The 21,362-nt window shown below is 43.3% G+C and overlaps 1 protein-coding gene across 2 annotated transcripts in view; it reads left to right on the top strand.

The window, feature by feature from the left end:
- Positions 1-14,668, top strand: part of PIGM (phosphatidylinositol glycan anchor biosynthesis class M) — a 45,770-nt gene extending 31,102 nt beyond the window's left edge. For both annotated transcript variants that reach the window (XM_068236653.1, XM_068236654.1), the window contains exons 3-6: positions 1,017-1,576; positions 6,002-6,260; positions 9,067-9,168; positions 14,458-14,668. In XM_068236653.1, coding sequence (XP_068092754.1) covers positions 1,017-1,576; positions 6,002-6,260; positions 9,067-9,168; positions 14,458-14,628 — 1,092 coding nt within the window. In that variant the 3' untranslated portion in view covers positions 14,629-14,668. The remainder of the gene's footprint in view (positions 1-1,016; positions 1,577-6,001; positions 6,261-9,066; positions 9,169-14,457) is intronic.
- Positions 14,669-21,362: the final 6,694 nt, after the last annotated feature.

The following is a 21,362-nucleotide window of genomic DNA, read 5'->3' as shown; positions in this document are numbered from 1 at the left end:
AATTGCATTTATTTTATGTTTACTATTTGCGGAAGAGGGTGGGCTGAGCAGAAAGACTGAGAAACTGATCCATGGTTTTCAGCATTGTTGTGAGATGACAGTGCAAACTGATCCACTGTGCCAGCTGCTGATGTGCTTGTGCCAAGCATAGGATCAATTGACACATGTCTGTTGCCAGTGAATCCGATGCTTTAGTTCCCATGAGCTGACCTCAGGCCTGTGTGGTTCACAATAATTCTGGACACCGCAGATGCTGTGAATGCCAATCGAATGAATGAAAGCTGATGAGAGTAGACATTGTCCATTCTCACTAGGCTGTTTTCTGTACATGTTCCTGCACATCTTCTGTCTTCTTCTACCTTCATCTGTCACCTTCATCTTCAGCTTTCCTCTGCCACCTTTTGTCCATTGATAATTTTCCCTGGTGCCAGAGGATCCCTATTGGTTTGTTTCAGCCCAACAGAGAGTCACAGCAGTATTCTTCTGCCGGGACTCCCATTGGTGTTGCAGTAGCAGAAGTGTCAGCAGCCAATTCTGAGCGGCGTGTGACAACATTGTCAGTGTGACCGGCTGTGACGGATGGATAAGCTGGAACCGCAGTGTTGTGCGTCTGTCAGAAGGTGAACTCTGCTTTGGTGTTTTCTGTTAAGATTTAGCTTGATGGGGAAAGAGAACTATACAGACGTGTCACTCTGGTATAGCGAAGCAACGTGCACTGTCTTTATGTTGGTGGGAGGAGGGATGATGGCATGGCACATAGTGGAGAAGGTTGTTGTGAGCAGGTTAAGGGGGAGAAAATGTGCTCACACAAGGTGATCCAACACTCTGGATCTTTTTGTACACATGCCTCAGCTGAGTTCCATCTAGCATGTGTATAAGACTAAGTCCCAGGGCCATCCAATAGGCTTAGGCATCTAGCACCTTGGTGTGTGAAAGGAGAAAATGCAGCATAAACTGTACTTTGTTTATTTGAAAGCAATATTGGGTTCTTATGTTTAATGTTCTCTCTATATCAGGGGTCGTCACCTTATCAGAGGGCAACATACCGTTACACCCCACTGCTTGCCTGGATACTAACACCAAACATTTACGTCTCAGAACTCTTTGGCAAGGTATTGTTTGTGTGCTGTGATGTAGTTGCTGCTTACCAAATTCACAGAATCCTGACAATAGAAGGACATGACGAATACACTGCCAGCAAGTATAGTGCATTCTGGCTTTTCAACCCATTACCAATGGCTGTGTCCAGCAGAGGAAATGCAGAATCTCTTCTGGCTGTGCTAGTGCTGGAAGCACTCTATTGTGTGCAGAAACGGAAGCTTATAAAAGCTGCAATCATCTATGGCCTATCTGTGCACATGAAGATTTACCCAATCACTTACCTTCTGCCAATTATCCTTTCCCTGCAAACACAAAGGACAAGTGAAGGAAAAGCACAGAAAGGACTGTTTTCATTGCTAAAATACTTCAGAATAGCATGGGAGTTGTTCCTTAGACTGCTCAACAAGGAGGTTCTCTGTTTTGGATTTTTTACCGTTCTCACCTTTTTCATTCTAAACTATTTTTTCTATTATAAGTAAGTATTACATTTTCTTATTTCATTGAAATTTTGCTTTTAAAGGATATAGTAAAGTTGTGAAGAATTTATCAGGATTTTGAGTGGTAGGCTAAAGCTGCCCATTAATGGTGCAATATTTTCCTCAGATTCGATCATCCAATCAGATTAGGAGACCATAGGTAATCAAAAGGTAGTTATTCATGGTTTCCATAAATGGGTCATTTTTGTTTCATGTCGATTTTCTTCACATTCTGGGTGGTTTTGCTGTGCATTTGATCGTAAAAATCTGATCAAACAATCACATCTGGGGAAAATATTAAACTGTTAATGGGCACCTTAAGAGAAGCATTAAAGGATAAATGTACATTATTATCTCTCTAATGGACTTATACAGTACTGACGTGTTCTGCAGCACTTTACAGAGTACATAAAACAATTCAAGAGTACCTATAGTCAGAATGACAGAGCCTGACATGACAGGCTCTGTCTAAATGGTGGAGGACTTGGGGGGCCACGGGGTTAAATACTTACCAGTCCTGGGGTAATCCCTCCAGGCGGGTGACTGCTCTGCCTCCCCTCCGAGTGGGGATTTGGCAGTTTTTTTTCAAGGTGCCCACCAAGGTTTTGGCCACGCCCACCTGTGTCTTCACAACCCATTCTCAGCCACGAGCTAATTTGTGGCTGCAGGGCTGGAGCGGGCCGTGGCAACACACAGACGGAGGTTTATGAACAGCTTCGGCAGTCTTTGGAAATATGCCCACCACTGCACTGTATTTATCCCTGTAACCCCACCATTCATCCTCATTAAGACAGTAATTCTGACCATAGGTACTCTTTCATGTCATTAACTGTCCCTAAGCAGTTTGCAGTCTAATCCCCACCATAGTCAAAGGACAATTTTGGAGAAACAAATTAACTTACCAGTAAGTTTGGGATACGAGAGCAAACTAGATTGCCAGGAGGAAATCTTTTCAAATCACTTCACTGCTCAATGTGGCAATGGCAGCCACAAACCAACCCCTCTGCAATATATCTAGCAGGGGTAGGTGTGCTTTTGGCACTTAGCAGAATTCTGTTGTTATGTGTTTATGCAAGGATTCCTGGAATACAGCACTGGAGTTTATGATAATGAGTAGAGTGTTTATTGGAGATGAAGCAGCTTCAAGTTCTTCAACTTTGTTCTGGTTGCATAACGGGGTCACATCACACTGAAGTTGAAGAGTCTTAAAGATGGGTATAGAAGGACTTTTGCTGAGTGGGGAGTAAGGTTAGTTACAGGAAGGAAAGAAAGCTTGTCTACAGCCCCGGTCTCTTGCATGTCCACCACCCACTGCTGTTTCTTCACTCTGTAGCCTACTCTAGCCTCACTCTGGATCCTGCGCTGCATTTCCAGTACTGAGAAAGGTTGGTGTACATCTACAGGGAGAAGACTCAGCAAATACATGTGGAGCTGCTGGAGCCTGGCAACTTGGAATGGAAGCTGTTCACTACCTGTCCAGCATGCTCTGCTGCTTGTACTCTACATTGGGGTAACACCATGCAGGCTCACTGGCAGTAGCAGAGGGAGGTACAAAGTCACAAGGCACTCCAGTGCGCTTCATGCAAGTGGGGACACTACTTGCAGTGGACAGTGAGATAGCGGGTCAGTGCCTCATCACACTCTATGCATTTAACCGGCGCAGTGCCAAAGGATAGAGTGGGTAAAGCTTCCACAGAGAGTTTAATGTGTGCATTAAACACCAAGTGAAAACCTGACATACAGTGGTGTGAAAAACTATTTGCCCCCCTCCTGATTTCTTATTCTTTTGCATGTTTGTCACACTTAAATGTTTCTGCTCATCAAAAACCGTTAACTATTAGTCAAAGATAACATTATTGAACACAAAATGCAGTTTTAAATGATGTTTTTTATTATTTAGTGAGAAAAAAAACTCAAAACCTACATGGAGCTGTGTGAAAAAGAAATTGCCCCCTGAACCTAATAACTGGTTGGGCCACCCTTAGCAGCAATAACTGCAATCAAGCATTTGCAATAACTTGCAACAAGTCTTTTACAGCGCTCTGGAGGAATTTTGGCCCACTCATCTTTGCAGAATTGTTGTAATTCAGCTTTATTTGAGGGTTTTCTAGCATGAACTGCCTTTTTAAGGTCATGCCACAACATCTCAATAGGATTCAGGTCAGGACTTTGACTAGGCCACTCCAAAGTCTTCATTTTGTTTTTCTTCAGCCATTCAGAGGTGGATTTGCTGGTGTGTTTTGGGCCATTGTCCTGCTGCAGCACCCAAGATCGCTACAGCTTGAGTTGACGAACAGATGGCCGGACATTCTCCTTCAGGATTTTTTGGTAGATAGTAGAATTCATGGTTCCATCTATCACAGCAAGCCTTCCAGGTCCTGAAGCAGCAAAACAACCCCAGACCATCACACTACCACCACCATATTTTACTGTTGGTATGATGTTCTTTTGCTGAAATGCTGTGTTACTTCTACGCCAGATGTAACACGCACCTTCCAAAAAGTTCAACTTTTGTCTCGTCGGTCCATAAGGTATTTTCCCAAAAGTCTTGGCAATCATTGAGATGTTTTTTAGCAAAATTGAGATGAGCTTTAATGTTCTTTTTGCTTAAAAGTGGTTTGCGCCTTGGATATCTGCCATGCAGGCCGCTTTGGCCCAGTCTCTTTCTTATGGTGGAGTCGTAAACACTGACCTTAATTGAGGCAAGTGAGGCCTGCAGTTCTTTAGATGCTGTCCTGGGGTCTTTTGTGGCATCTCAGATGAGTTTTCTCTGCGCTCTTGGGGTAATATTGGTCGGCCGGCCACTCCTGGGAAGGTTCATCACTGTTCCATGTTTTTGCCATTTGTGGATAATGGCTCTCACTGTGGTTCGCTGGAGTCCCAAAGCTTTAGAAATGGCTTTATAACCTTTACCAGACCGATAGATCTCAATTACAGTACTTTTGTTCTCATTTGTTCCTGAATTTCTTTGGATCTTGGCATGATGTCTAGCTTTTGAGGTGCTTTTGGTCTACTTCTCTTTGTCAGATAGCTCCTATTTAAGTGATTTCTTGATTGAAACAGGTGTGGCAGTAATCAGGCCTGGGGGTGACTACAGAGATTGAACTCAGGTGTGATAAACCACAGTTAAGTTATTTTTTAACAAGGGGGGCAATCACTTTTTCACACAGGGCCATGTAGATTTGGAGTTTTTTCTCACTAATTAATAAAAAACCATCATTTAAAACTGCATTTTGTGTTCAATTATGTTATCTTTGACTAATAGTTAACGGTTTTTGATGAGCAGAAACATTTAAGTGTGACAAACATGCAAAAGACGAAAAAATCAGGAAGGGGGCAAATAGTTTTTCACACCACTGTATCTGGCTAGCAAATTTGGCTTTATTGGCTATTCATGAGGCAATGCTCATGCAAATATGCATTTGCTTTTGCATGCCAAATCATGCAGAATCAAAAAACAATGCCGCAAAGCGGTTGCCCTGCGAGAATTAGTTCATGCTACATTAGCACTATCCAGGGGCGCCACGGGGAGCCTTCCCAAGGCCCCCTTGGTTTGTTTATAGTATAGTCAACCATTTTTACATGTTCTCTTAAGTTAAAATGGGTGGCTCAGTTTATACTCCAATCTGTTTATTGTTCAGTATACAGTATCTCACAAAAGTGAGTATACTTCTCACATTTTTGTAAATATTTTATTACATGCCACAGAGTAGAGAGCGCACTTCTCTTGCACAGACTGGCTGCGACTGCCAGAACTTACAGGACCACGGTACTGCAGCTGGAGAAGACTGAGGACGGCGGCGTGGGAGTGATCCGTCCGTGCGTATGGGCCTGGAGGAAGCCCCAGGTATGTATAAAACTTTTATTACAGCTCGTCTCTGGTACACTTTAAGGCTGTGCTGGAAAATAATGCTGGGCACACAAAATAAAGAGGCAATGGGGAAATATTGATATTCAATAATGCAGCTTAATCGCTTTATTTATCATCGAAATGAACTGCTGCTCTGTCATTCATTGTGGGTTTTATAATAACCAAAATAAATGCTCGGAGCAGATTCCATGGATTACAGCAATACATTACCTAACTATTCTGATTTTATAGCCACTTACAGAGTGAAAGTAATGTGATGGCAGGTTATGCTATTGTAAATTGTAGTCTTTCTGGTTCTTACACGTTGCTTTGAAAGAATACGTTTACGCATGTAATTTACATATTTCTAAGTCCACGCTCATAAAAGGTTTAATTTTCAACCATTATTGTATGGACTTTGTCTGAGTACTAATGCTGTAGTAAATTCTTATCAATGATCTCATAAATCTGAGAAAATATTGACAAATTCTAGAGGTGCACTCACATTTGTTATGATAATGCTTTATTGTACACTATTTTTGAAATGTGAGTTCTTGTATTTTTCTCTTGCCAGGTACGGTTGGGATTTCCTTGAACACACTTACCTATATCACTTGACTCGAAGAGACATACGGCACAATTTCTCTCCGTACTTTTATATGCTGTACCTCAGTGCGGAGAGTGACTGGAGTTTCAGCCTGGGCTTGATGGCCTTCCTGCCTCAGATGCTTTTGCTTTGTGTTGTTTCTGCAGCCTATTATAAAGACCTGACCTTCTGCTGCTTCCTTAACACTGCTATTTTTGTGAGCTTTAACAAAGTTTGTACATCCCAGGTAACTCATCCATCTCATATACATCTAGCATCTAATATTTCACTGAACAAATACATTTAAACACGTATTCACAGGGTTGTTGACCACTGCAGTGACCTTTCATTTATTGGGTACTGTAGTTAGCTTACTCTGGGTAGCCCGAGGGAACATAGAAAAAGGGAAGAAAAAGTATGGGGTCTCATTTCAAAAGTATTTTTAGCCCCACTTTCCCCAAGCAGTACCATCTATGTCGGAGCAACAAATCTATTTCTTAAAGGATACCCAAAGTGACATGTGACATGATGAGATAGACATGTGTGTATATACAGTGCCTAGCACACAAATAACTATGCTGTGTTCCTTTTTTTTCCTTTCTCTGCCTGAAAGAGTTAAATATCAGGTATGTAAGTGGCTGACTGAGTCTGACTCAGACAGGAAGTGACTACAGTGTGACCTTAACTGATAAGAAATTCCAACTATACAGTGGGTTGCAAAAGTATTCGGCCCCCTTGAAGTTTTCCACATTTTGTCACATTACTGCCACAAACATGCATCAATTTTATTGGAATACCACGTGAAAGACCAATACAAAGTGGTGCACACATGAAAAGTGGAACGAAACTCATACATGATTCCAAACATTTTTTACAAATCAATAGCTGCAAAGTGGGGTGTGCGTAATTATTCGGCCCCCTGAGTCAATACTTTGTAGAACCACCATTTTGCTGCAATTACAGCTGCCAGGCTTTTAGGGTATGTCTCTACCAGCTTTGCACATCTAGAGACTGAAATCCTTGCCCACTTTTCTTTGCAAAACAGCTCCAGCTCAGTCAGATTAGATGGACAGCGTTTGTGAACAGCAGTTTTCAGATTTTGCCACAGATTCTCGATTGGATTTAGATCTGGACTTCGACTGGGTCATTCTAACACATAGATATGTTTTGTTTTAAACCATTCCATTGTTGCCCTGGCTTTATGTTTAGGGTCATTGTCCTGCTGGAAGGTAAACCTCCGCCCCAGTCTTAAGTCTTTTGCAGTCTCCAAGAGGTTTTCTTCCAAGTTTGCCCTGTATTTAGCTCCATCCATCTTCCCATCAACTCTGACCAGCTTCCCTGTCCCTGCTGAGCATGATGCTGCCACCACCATATTTGACAGTGGGGATGGTGTATTCAGAGTGATGTGCAGTGTTAGTTTTCCACCACACATAGGGCTTGATTCACAAAGCGGTGCTAACCTACTTAGCACGTCTAAAGTCTTTAGGCGCGCTAACCAGGGTGCTAAGTAGGTTAGCATCGGTTTTCTCAATCAGATCGCGCGCTAAGTACCGCGCGCAAAGTCCTATGTGCGCGCTAAGTCCCATAGGCCTTAATGGGCACTGCGCTCTGTGCAGTGCGCGCGTAAAGTTTTACACGCGAAAAGCTCGTTTAGACGTGCTAAGGGGGTTTTCACAGGCGTGCTAACAGTTAGCACCGCTTTGTGAATGAAGCCCATAGCGTTTTGAATTTTGGCCAAAAAGTTCCATTTTGGTCTCATCTGACCAGAGCACCTTCTTCCACATGTTTGCTGTGTCCCCCACATGGCTTGTGGCAAACTGCAAACGGGACTTCTTATGCTTTCTGTTAACAATGCCTTTCTTCTTGCCACTCTTCCATAAAGGCCAACTTTGTACAGTGCATGACTAATAGTTGTCCTATGGACAGAGTCTCCCACCTGAGCTATAGATCTCTGCAGCTTGTCCAGAGTCACCATGGGCCTCTTGACTGCATTTCTGATCAGCGCTCTCCTTGTTCAACCTATGAGTTTAGGTGGATGGCCTTGTCTTGGTAGGTTTACAGTGCTGCCATACTCCTTCCATTTCTAAATGATCACTTGAATAGTGCTCCGTGGGATGTTCAAGGCTTTGGAAATCTTTTTGTAGCCTAAGCCTGCTTTAAATGTCTCAATAACTTGATCCCTGACCTGTCTTGTGTGTTCTTTGGACTTTACGGTGTTGTTGCTCCCAATATTCTCTTAGACAACCTCTGAGGCCCTCACAGAGCAGCTGTATTTGTACTGACATTAGATTACACACAGGTGCACTCTATTTAGTCATTAGCACTCATCAGGCAATGTCTATAGGCAACTGACTGCACTCAGATCAAAGGGGGCCGAATAATTATGCACACACCACTTTGCAGTTATTTATTTGTAAAAAATGTTTGGAATCATGTATGATTTTCGTTCCACTTCTCATGTGTACACCACTTTGTGTTTGTCTTTCATGTGGAATTCCAATAAAATTGATTCATGTTTGTGGCAGTAATGTGACAAAATGTGGAAAACTTCAAGGGGGCTGAATACTTTTGCAAAGCACTGTAAAACATTTTCCTAGCCGAAAATGGCTTCAGAGAGCAAGAAAGAGATAATAAGGGGAATCTCTTATCGGTGAGGGTCACACTGTAGTCACTTCCTGTTTGAGTCAGGACTGAGTCAGCCACTCACATACCTGATATTTAACTCTTTCAGGCAGAGAAAGAAAAAAAGGAACACAGCATAGTAATGTGTGTGCTAGGCACTGTACATACACATGTCACTTCGGGTATCCTTTAAGAGTACTTAGGAACGTAATACAAAACATGCATCACTGGACTGATATGGGGCTCTAACCCACAGATTGCACATTTAGCCTTGGCATTGCGCTTTGTGTTTCATCACTTTGTATTAATGGTTAAGAGCCTTCCAGTCATGCTTCACAGAGCAGCAGAAATTCAAACTCCCATATTTGACATGGCCGTGGTATCAAGCTTACAAATCTTTAATTTTGCTAATATGTGATTTTATCTTCTAGTATTTCCTTTGGTATCTCTGCCTGCTACCGCTCATCATGCCTGGTCTGCAGATGTCATGGAAGGAAGGAGCCTTTTTGATTATACTGTGGTTTTTTGGACAGGTAATACTTATTTTAATGAATTTTCATTTCTTAATCACAATATAATCCCTAAAAGTGAATTACAATGTAATCCCGAAACATGAGGTACTTACAAACATAACATGTCAAATAAAGATATTGTTTTTAAAGGGAACTCAATGTGAGAGGCATATGGAGGCTGCCATATTGATTTCCTTTTCAACAATACCAGCTGCCTGGCTGTCCTCCTGATCCTGTGCCTCATAGACCTTGAACAAGCATCCAGCAGATCAGGTACTCTGAGGCCTTGTTAACATCTAAAATCACAAATGCAAGCATTTTGCAAGCAATTTTTTTAAGCGCCTCCCGGCGCTCCACTGTGCGCTGCGTTGTTTTTTTAAAGCGCTTTTCAGAGCGATTTTTTTTTTTATTCACTCCCTGATGCAAGTCAGGAAGTGAACTCTTTGACCTTGAAACGAATAAATACAACGTATTTATTCTTAAAAACGCGAATGCAGTCGCTGCACAAAGCGATTTTGTGAGCGTTTGGTGGTTTTCCTATACCTTTCATTGAGGCAAAATCGCCTCACAAATGGTACAGGCACGGTTTTGCTGAGCGGATTGGAAATGAACCGCTCAGATGTGAACCCTCTCATAAGGAATCTTTGCACAAGCATTTTTAGGGCGATTTTGAAAATTACCTGCGCTTGAAAAAAAATGGCGAAAACTCCTTAGATGTGAACAAGCCCTGACTCTGCTGACTCAGTTTTACTGGATCAGCCATATGTTTGTTCCAGACTTGTGAGGCTGGATTCACAGTGGTCAGTGCATAAAGCACATGTTAAAATGTGTGTGAACTGCAACTGAGACTGGACATAGACTGTAATGCAAAACCTGCATGCAGCAAGTTGGAATCATGCAATCCGTTACTGTGAACAGGCCCATAGAATTGTAGGGGCAGTAAGTTGACATGCAAAATTTTTCTGCAACGCAACTGAGCACTGTGAACCTAGCCTTACTCAGACACTCAGAAGTTCAACAGAGCTACCAGGCAACTGGCATTGGCAGCCTTCATATCACTCTCACCTCGGGTTCCCTTTAAAGCACGGGTCCCCAACATTTTCCGGCCTGGGGACCACTTTCTGACCAAATTTTTACCCGGGAGGGGGGGGGGGGGGGGCTGGGCTGGGGTGCGGCTGCATAGCTGGCATAGTTTAGGGAGTTTAGTTGCCCAGTATAGTGCTCAGTATATAGCTAGTATAGTGCCCAATATATAGCTAGTATAGTGCCCAGTATATAGCCAGTATAGTGCCCAGTATAGCTAGTATAGTGCTCAGTATATAGCTAGTATAGTGCCCAGTATAGCACCCAGTATATAGCTAGTATACTGCCCAGTATAGAGCTAGTATAGTGCCCAGTATTTAGCTAGTATAGTTGCCAGTATAGTGCCCAGTATAGCGCTCAGTATATAGCTAGTATAGTGCCAAGTAATACGCCCTTGTATGGGTAGGTAGTGCCCACCCACCACTAGCGGCCGCCGCTCCAGTTACCTTATGGGCTAGCGGCCACTTGTCCGTATCCACTCTCCTCTTAGCCACATCTCCTGTTACAGCAGCGCGTCACAAGGCTGCTGCAAGGAGGAGGGAAGCAGGGTAGCGGCGATATGCATCACCGTTACCATGGGAACCGCTGCCGTTTCCTTCCTCCTTTCAGCAGCCGTGTGACGCAAAATGCTGTTGAAGCTGCTGCAAAAGGAGAGCGGCTATGGGGAATATAAGGAAGCGGCCGCCCGCTCATAAGGTAACAGGAGCGGCGCCCCCCCAGAAAACTGGCCACGGACCACCAGGGGGCCGCGGACCCCAGGTTGGGGACCGCTGCTTTAAAGGACACCTGAAGTGAGAGGGCTATGGAGGCTGCCATATTTATTTCCTTTTAAGCAATACAAATTGCCTGGCAGCCCTGCTGATCCTCTGCCTGTAATACTTTTTGCCATAGCCCCTGAACAAACATGCAGCAGATTAGGTGTTTGACATTATTGTCAGATCTGACAAGATTAGCTGCATGCTTGTTTCTGGTGTTATCCAGACACTACTGCAGCTAAACAGGGCTGCAAGGTAACTGATACTGTTTAAAAGGAAATAAATATGGCAGCCTCCATATACCTCTCACTTCAGTTGGCCTTTAAGGCCTCAGCCTTCCCACAGCCAAAAAACTAGGAAAATTAGATTGTAAGCTCTTCTAGGGATAAAGGGTATTAGGAATAGTGTGTATTGATTATGATTAATGATTTTCTTATGATTGATGGGTTAGAAAAGTAAAAGCACCATACCCGCATGTATGATGGCTTTTCTGGCTGATCGTTTGGTCTTAGTTCTTAGTTCCTGTATAGACTGATTGGTCAGCCACACATATAACATATTTTTGGAAATATAATAGGCACTTTTTCTCCCCCAAGACTTGAGGAAAAAAGTGAGTGTGTCTTATATTCCAAAGATACAGAATCAACCATGCAGATTGCATAGAGAAGCTACCGGTATACTATACCAGCTCCTGCAGACACAATCCTCTCCCCCTGGCTCTGGGTCCTGCTCCCTATGTGGTCCTCTTCTGCATCCTCTGCGATCCTCTCTCCATGGCTCCTGGCAGCATGTTCCCCTTCTGTGGCAGCAGTAGGCAGGGCAACCAGCCACCTACCGCTATGCAGAACCGCCGGATACTCCATATTGGCAGCTTCATGAATGCTGTCCCTGTATACTAGCAGCGCACGTGTGCTGGGGGTCATGCATGACAACATGCGTTAGTGAACAGGGATAGTGTGCATTGAGCTGTCAGTATGGAGGACCCAGTGGTTCTACATAGCGGTAGGTGGTCCCTGCCTACCACTGCCACAGAAGAGAAGGGCACTGCCAGGACCCATGGGGAGAGGATTGGGGAGGCTGCAGAAGAGAACCACACAGGAAGCAGGACCTGGAGCCAGGTGGAGAGGATCGTGGTGGCAGGATCAGGTATAGTGTGAAAGTGTAGTGTTTTGCGCTGTGTAGCACAGTTGGTAGGGCAGCAGGGATCAATATAGTATAGTGTAACTGGTGGGGGCAACAGGGATTAGTGTAGTGTAACTGGGCAGTCTAGTGTAGATGGAGTAGCTTAGAGATTTTTGCCCTCTAAACCGAGGTGTGTCTTATATGCAGGAGCATCTTATATTCAGAAAAATACGGTACTAGGTGTTACATGCAGCACATCTAATTACAAAATGAGCAGGAGAACTATTGTTTATCTATTTTGATTGGTCTGCAGCCAAACTCACTTCTGATCAGACTGTTTAATCATTTTGATCAGATCTTTTGGCAATTAAGCCATTCCTGTACCATAGTTTTCTTTTTTTTAGCCATTCGTTGGTCAGTTGACCTGTTGTGTGTTTAGGATATGACTAAGTTTGTGTTGAACTGAAGTACATGGATGCGTACATCTGTCAGCTAAAGGATTGGCAACTGTCTTAACACATCTGCCAATAAATTGCTTAGCTGCTGGTGGTCTTCATTTGCTAGAATGGCTTTCACTTCCTTTGTCAGTGTGCATTTGCATATGGGGAAGATTTGCTGCTCATCTCTACTGCTAAGCCCAGTTACATACTGCTGAATTTCCAACTGTTCTTTAACCCCCTTGGCGGTATGAAAAATACCGCCAGGGGGCAGCGCAGCAGTTTTTTTAATTTTTTTTTTTTTTTAAAATCATGTAGCGAGCCGAGGGCTCGCTACATGATAGCCGCTGCTCAGCGGCATCCCCCCGCCCGCTTCGATCGCCTTCGGCGATCTCCGATCAGGAAATCCCGTTCAAAGAACGGGATTTCCTGGAGGGCTTCCCCCGTCGCCATGGCGACGGGGCGGGATGACGTCACCACATCATTGGGAGTCCAGCTCCAACCCTCGGCGCTGCCTGGCACTGATTGGCCAGGCAGCGCACGGGGTCTGGGGGGGGGCGCGCGCCGCACCGGATAGCGGCGATCGGGCGCGCGACGGCGATCGGGGTGCTGGCGCAGCTAGCAAAGTGCTAGCTGCGTCCAGCAAAAAAAAAATTATTTAAATCGGCCCAGCAGGGCCTGAGCGGCATCCTCCGGCGGCTTACCCCGTGTCACACACGGGGTTACCGCTAAGGAGGTTAAAGAGACTCTGAAGCGAGAATAAATCTCGCTTCAGAGTTCATATTTAGCAGGGGCATGTGTGCCCCTGCTAAAACGCCGCTATCCCGCGGCTAAACGGGGGTCCCTTCACCCCCAAACCCACCCCCGCAAAACTTGGTTGTAAACTTGGCCGTAAAATTTTCTCTTCCTGGAGGCAGGGCTAACGGCTGCAGCCCTGCCTCTAGTCGCGTCTATCAGACGCGCATTGCCGCCTCTCCCCCGCCCCTCTCAGTGAAGGAAGACTGAGAGGGGAGGGGGAGAGGCGGAGATACGCGTCTGATAGACGCGCATGAGGCAGGGCTGCGGCGGTTAGCCCTGCCCCAATGCGGAAGCGCTCCCCGGCTGCACAGAGGGGATTTGGGGGTGAAGAGACCCCCCGTTAAGCCGCGGGATAGCGGCGTTTTAGCAGGGGCACACATGCCCCTGCTATCTATGAGGTCTGAAGTGAGATTTAGTCTCGCTTCAGACTCTCTTTAAAGGGGCACTACAACTGTAAAATTTAAAATATGTGCAAACATATACAAATAAGAAGTACAATTTTTCTAGAGTAAAATGAGCCATAAATGACTTTTCTCCTATAATGCTATCACTTACAGTATGCAGTAGAAATCTGACAGAAGTGACAGGCTTTGGACTAGTCCATCTCTTCATAGGGGATTTTATGCAAGGCTTTTATTCTTTATAAAGATTTTCCCAAAAAAGGATTTAAACAATAATGCTGGCCAGCTTCCCTTCTCGCTACACAGTTTTTTGGCAGGTAGACAGAGTAACTGCCATTCACTAAGTGCTTTTGAAAATAAATATATCCCTGAGAATCCTCTATAAAGAGATGGACTAGTCCAAAACCTGTCACTTCTGTCAGATTTCTACTACCTACTGTAAGTGACAGCAACATAGGAGAAAAGTAATTTATGGCTCATTTTACTCTGGAAAAAAATGTACTTCTTATTTGTATATGTTTGCACATATTTTAAATTTTACAGTTTTTCACTGCAGTGCACCTTTAAGTATCTGTGCTACAAATAGCTGTCACTTCATCAATATTTATGTATTGACAGCTTTTCTCTATTGAGATTGTTGGCTGCATGGCAGGGTCATAATATCTATTAGTTCCTCATTGGCACTGTGCTAAAATGATGTCTTGTATTTTGCAGGCTGTGTGGCTGGCCCCAGCTTATCTTCTGGAGTTTGAAGGACAAAACACATTCTTACCATTGTGGATATCTGGACTGCTCTTTCTTATTATAAACTGTTATGTTCTTGCTCAGATCATAACTAGGTACAAACTTAAGAGAAAACACACTATAAAACATAAAGGTCATTAAATGAGGTATATGTACAATAAAGACTTCTGAATGCTGATAACCTAATAAATTACAGGCAGGATAAACCATTTATTTTTTTCCTTATCCACATACAAATGAGGATAATCCAGGAAACATTCACTTCACAAATCATGTCTTGCCTGCAGTGCTGTGTAGAAATGCTATTAAAACTTCTTAATCATTTTTTTTTAAATGCTGTATGTTAGAGCAGAAATTACCACAAGTACTAGAAGCAATTTCCTTCCTCACATAGCTCTGGCTCTCTGCTGCAAAATCCTCCCTAAGTTTTATGCCTGGCATACACGGTGAGTTTCTTCCTTATCAATCAAGCCGCTGATGGCTCGATTAATAATATCCGACAGGTCCGATGACCCGCCGTATGGATTCCCCGCTCTATCCCCGCGGGCGGACAATAGCAGGGGATCGAGCGGCTGATAAGGGATGCCCGCGGGGACGAGCGGGAATCGATCCGCGCGGAGGAGCAGTGACCCGCTGGCTCGATCCGGCGCATAAAACTCATTGTGTATTCCCAGCATTAGATACAAAAGTGTCGGGCTCTTATGCTGGGTACACACGATACGTTTTTCCACCTGATCATTTTTTTCCGCTCGATTCTACACTTAATTCTCTTATCTTCTGCTTGTTTTTCTTATCTTTTTCCATTCACTTCTATGAGAAATCGAGCACTGAATCGATCGGAAGGAATATCGGACATGACGGGAATTATCTATCGGATCCTTCTATCGAGCAGAAAAACTTATAGTGTGTACCCAGCATTAAAGGGCTAGACCATGTTCCAGCACAAGGGGGTTGCCATCAACTCCTCAGTGTATAGTTTAATAATCACCTTGCTGAAAGTATCTTATTCAGATGGTGGTAAGGGGTTAAAGATTCCAGCAATGTGTGGTCCTTGTCTTCTGTTCTTTCACTGATAAAAATCCTAATGATGCTTTTGTAAACAGCTTCTCTCCCTCTCATAGGTACTTGGTGAACCAGAACTTCTAGGAGTGTGTAAGGGGCTACAATGTACCTAAAAGCCCTCTTACTAAAATACTATGGAAAACAAAACTTTTGCTTTCTTAAAACAGAAAGTATTTGCGATAGTTCAAGGTTGGCGTGAGTTCCGAGATGTCTCCCAGTGCATCACTGCTTTTAAGAAAACAAACTTTTGTTCTCCTTAGCATTTTAGTAAGAGGGCTTTTAGGACCATTGTAGTCCCTTACACACTCCTAGGAGTTCTGGTTCACCATGAACTTGCTAGCTACTCTGTACCCCTGGGTGTTTCAAGTCCTACCCCATAGAGCCACATTAATCCATGCCATGCACTGATGAGGATCAATAAATCCGAAACGTCTGTATGCATTTTTGTTTATTGTGGCTCTGTAATAACAAGCTGACACATCATTGCATTCCAGTGGATCTGGAGGTGTGGCTAGCTTTCAGGGAAAACAATGGATAATTTGCCTATTTCAGCATTGATACACTGGGAGACATCTCGGAGCTCACTCCAACCTGAATTATCATAAATACTTAGTTTTAAGAAAGCAAACTTTTGTTTTCCCTCTCATTGCAGCGTATGAAGTAGCTGCAGCCTGGAGTATATTCATCACAAGCAAGCCGGTCAATCACTCAGGAATAGTGTATACACATCTCCCTGCTAATTATATTACAACACATCTAGTTACCTGTTATCTCCTCAGATCAGCCTTCTTCGTCCTCATGTCTCTTGCATGCTGTGACACAATGAAGTATATTTGTGAACTGTGTGAGGAATGAAGGATGATTTTTAAGCAGGGAGAGAGAACTGGGTGAATAAATAAAGTGCCCCTAGCACTAATGGTAATGTGTACCCTAATAGAGTATTTAACAAAAAAAATAATTTTAATTAATAGTGTTCCTTTAACTGTAAAGCAGTTCTAGAAATTCACACTGAACTGTTGCTATTAAGTAGGATGGAATTTTCTTACAATCATGCAGAACAGTTCCCCCTGCTGGTTAGAACCGTATAAGAAGAAAAAACTGTTGGTAATGCTTTGATAAATCTGGCCCAATGTGTTAGAGGGCCCGTTTCCACTTGTGCGGTGCGGTATTGCCGCCGATTCCCCGCTGACGAAATCGCATGCGGGTGCGATTTCGCATAGGTTAGTATTGATGCGATTTTAACCATGTCACTGCCTGTGTGATTTAACATTAATTTTTAGGTGAAATCGCGGTAAAGTACGCATGCCAAAACCACATGCGATTTCCCTATTAAATACATTAGCGGCGATTCGCATAGCGGTGTGCGGTATGCGAATTCTGCAGGGTCTACCGTGCAGATTTTTTCTGCACAGAAAACCGCTCAGAAATCCTGACAAGTGGAAATAGGCCCATCCACTTGTATTGTCTATGCGAATCTGCATGCAGGAAACGCATGCAGATTCGCTCTAGTGGAAACCAGCCCCAAAGAAACATATGCCACCATTCTCCATTGTAGTGTTTGAGGGAGAGGTCACATTTGTTTGAATGCTTTACTATGGGGCCTACTGTGTTCTCAGGAGCCATCTACGATTCTGTATGGCGTTTAAAAAAAAAAAACACAGCACAACTTTTCCGCACAACGCATGTGATTCCTCATTCTGATCCACTGGCTACTGTAAAGAAAGAAAAACCTGTATTCTATTGCAGACAAAAACATATATGGAAAACTTTGCAAGAAATCTGCTGCATTTCCCGCAGACACAAGTGTGTGGCAAACACTATTCCGTAATCAGGCTGGCCATCACTGAAGCCGCTGATGTCTGGTAAAAATTGTTATCACTACTCATAACAGGAGTTGTGAGTATTTGGCCGTATTGAAACGCTATGCTTTACATTACCAAGAGGATTATTTGAAACATATACTACTGCCATTGATCCAGAGAATTGTTTTTAGTAAGAATTTTTTTATTGAAATTGTTATTGGATTCTTAATCTGCCATTGAAGTGTTTGCTCACATATTTTTGCATCCTCAACTGCCGCTCTGAACCATCGGACTTATTAGCAGGATTCTGCAGGACCTTACAGTGTGTGAGGTCTCTGCATACCTGCAGATATGTCTGGATGTGAGTGACTGTGTGGTGCGAATCTAGTTTGCTCACACTTTTGTATCTTCAACTGCCACTCTGAGGCAGGGAACACACTTGTCTTTCAGTTTTCTGCGCGCGTTTTTCTGCATACTTCTCCTGCACACCAAGTGTGTTTCTATGCAGGAAAACTTGCGCATTTTTTCACAGCAGCTAATGTAATTGATAGAGAAAATTTACAGAATGTGTTTAGTCATCATGCAGAATGTCATTTTTTTTTTTGCGCATGAAAAACATATCAAGTGTGAACTAGCCCATTGATTAACATGAGTTAACAACGTGCACAAAAAAAGTGTTCCCTGCCTCAACCATCAGGCTCATTAGCAGGATCCTGCGGGACTTTTCATTGTGAGAGGTTTGTAAGGACTATGCATATCTGTAGATCTGTCTGGATGTGAGTGACGGTGAGGTGCGAAATTAGAGGAGCTACTATGAACTGTGATATGATCTTTTATTGCTGCATAATTGAAATTTTTAAATTGGTTTTAAGTGTGCAGGAGTAATATGGTTTTATTTTATTGTCACTTTATATATGTTCTTGTTCATCTCTTAACTTGACATTAAATAACTGCAAGTTGGCAGTCACAGCAAAGCACCAAACCTTTTAGTGCCAATTATCAAAGCTGAACACTTTCATAAGTCTAGGATCTGAAAAGATCACTTTTCTAGTGAACACCTTTTTATAAATACGAGGTCTCATCTTTTATTCATTTGAAAAAAAATCCAAACCTTATTTGGATCATATTGGACCGCAGTTAGGCTTCCGTTCCACAGACTGTTGAGCTGTGTGCTCAGCAAGCAGTTACCAGGCATCAGTGAGCAGTTGAGAGTTTGAGAGGCATTTCACTGCCTATCAACAGTTTGTGGAAAGGAGGCCTTAGGGCTGCTGAAAGTGAAAAAAGGTTACTGCAGTTATTATTATTGATATATAAAGCGCCAACATATTCTGTGGCGCTGTACAAAGTTGTTTAAAATCTAATGTATTAGCCTCTCAGCAATCTTCACTGTGCTCTGACAGATAAGACACAGGTTAGGGGTGCAAAGTCTTCCCACTTGTGCATGAAGGGATTATTGTGCATGAGTGGCTCAGTGCTCTGCAGCAGCTGTCTCGCATCTGAGCAGTGCGGTCATACTCATTTAGGCCTAGTGCACACCAGAGCGGTTCTTCTGCGGTTTGCGATCCGCTTGCGGATCCGCTAGGGTAATGTATTTCAATGGGCTGGTGCACACCAGAGCGGGAGGAGTTTTGCAGAAACGCATACTCCCGGGCTGCTGCAAATTTTAGATTGCGGATGCGTTTCTGCCTCAATGTTAAGTATAGGAAAAACGCAAACCGCTCTGAAAAACGGCACTTCAGAGCGGTTTGGCAGGCGTTTTTTGTTACAGTAGCTGGTACTTATCCGTTAGCCGGGCGCATCCGGCAGGTGGTGACAAAACTCCACAAGAGTTACATCTTTCCCTACTATCCATGTCGGCCTGGAGGGGGAATAGTAATTAGCGCCACCTGCCGGATGCGCCCGGCTAACAGATAAGTACCCAGTAGCTGTTCAGTAACAGCTTTACTGTAACAATACATGAAATCTACTACACCAAAAAACGCTTCACAAAACCGCAAAATGCTAGCTGAAACGCTACAGAAAAAGCGTTTCAAAATCTGCTAGCATTTTGCGGATCTGCTAGCGGTTTTTGGTGTGCACCAGGCCACAGACAGGAGCGTGGCCAGGTAAATCTATTCGACAGGTCATTGTCAAATCAGTTCAGAGGTTCCCAGCACTGAAGTGGCAAGCTTGAGGAGCATGCGGAAAGGTTCTGGATTTTCGAGAGGCTTCCCTCTCCAATTCTCCATTTGTTTTGTTTTTCTAAAAGTCACATGTACATTTTAGCATAGCAAAATATGAAAATCACAGTTTATTGGATTGAATAAAACCAGCACAGCCAGCCAGCTGACATGTTTCAGACCACAATGGCCCTTAATAGGCTATGATTAAGGGCCATTGTGGTCCCGAAACAGGTCAGCTAGCTGGCTGTGCTGGTTTTATTCAATCCAATAAACTCATTTTCATATTTTGCCAAGGACATTGAGTGGGGCTTTTTTTTTTTTTTTTGCTGCTTGTCTGGGTTCTTTTGTGCCTCACTACATTTTAGCATAGGTACTCATGGCCAACTGAAATACAGTCTGCTACTGCTGTAACACATTCACCCCTCCACCACTATTTGTTATCCTCTTTATTTATACATTTTGAAAATATTAGGCCCTGATGCCGTTATATGGGTTGCTGTGCGTATTTTGGCAGCGGGTAAGGTGTGAGACATGCGGGAACATCAGAAGTGCATAGACTGCACTGTCTGATGTTCAGACTACATGCACTATCGCATTTTACAGAAAAAGTGCAGTGCTGACCCATCCACTGTAGCGAATGGAATCAGCAGCGCAACGTGCTGTTGCGTGCATTGCATTCTGAACGCAAGGCCATCTGCGCTTAAAAGTGTGAATGAGGCCTAAGGGGTGTTGATTAGCCACTGCAGCATCATTGTCTAGTTCATGCAATAAATTTGCATTCTCATAGGTAGCTGCTGTTGCTTCTTTTGCTATAGAATCTCTGGGACAGGTCTCCAAGCAACCAGAAACTCAAGCTTCTGCAGCAACCAATCAGATCAGCAGTGCTCTTTGACTGGCCAACAAAACTAATATATCCAAGCATGTGAGAAGGTTGTGTGCTGCAGCCTTTACACACTTCATCTATACTTAAAGCGGAATATAACCCTGCATTTCAACTTTGCTCTAAAACATTATTTACAGTATATTATATGCAACCAACCTTTTTTTTTTACTAGACCAGCATTGGAAGGGTTACACAGGGCTTTAAAGTCCCTGGAGATTTTTGCAGACGCATCCGAACTTGAGTTAGATACTTTTTGTTTACACAAATGTATCTAAGTGTTTATTGTGACTCATCTCTCTCACTGAGAAGGAGTTGGAGGACAGCCAAAGAGTGTGTAACATTTCTAAATATATACATATAACTAAATAGAATGTATATATCTGAACATCTGCACGGAACTTAAAACCTCTGTGTTTAACCCTTCCAATGCTGGTCTAGTAAAAAAAAAAATGCTTTTAATGTTTTAGAGCAAAGTTGAAATGCAGGGTTATATTCCGCTTTAAGTGCTGGATTTGCAATCAGAAAATTGATTGTTTTCTCATTTAAAAAAAAACACACGTGCATACAATCTACGAGGTATAAAGGAAAACAGTTTTTTTTGTTACATTAGTGAAGTGCAAAATAAAGATAATTTGCAATGAAAAAAAAGAAAAACTTTGAAGATGGATCCATTTTTGTGTTGTGTATAAGGCCCCTTTTACACGTATTGTGTTGATCTTACACTATGTGATGTGTCGACTTGCAGTGAGTCCCATTGCACCACCGCAAAAGCAACACTTGTGATGGTGCGGTAGCCCCGGAACTGAGGCAAAGGTAGGCCTCACTGAATCTGTTTTGTTTTTGTCACATTGCAGTTATGACACACTGTGCGACTTTTGGTTGCAGTACAATTGTTCTAAATCACACCACACCCAGTGTAAAAGGACCTTAAAGGTGCGTACACGCACGACAGCAGCCAACGACAGG

The sequence above is a fragment of the Hyperolius riggenbachi genome, chromosome 5 (genome assembly GCF_040937935.1).
Source record: "Hyperolius riggenbachi isolate aHypRig1 chromosome 5, aHypRig1.pri, whole genome shotgun sequence".
NCBI lineage: Eukaryota > Metazoa > Chordata > Amphibia > Anura > Hyperoliidae > Hyperolius > Hyperolius riggenbachi.
This window is presented reverse-complemented; position numbering and strand designations above follow the sequence as displayed.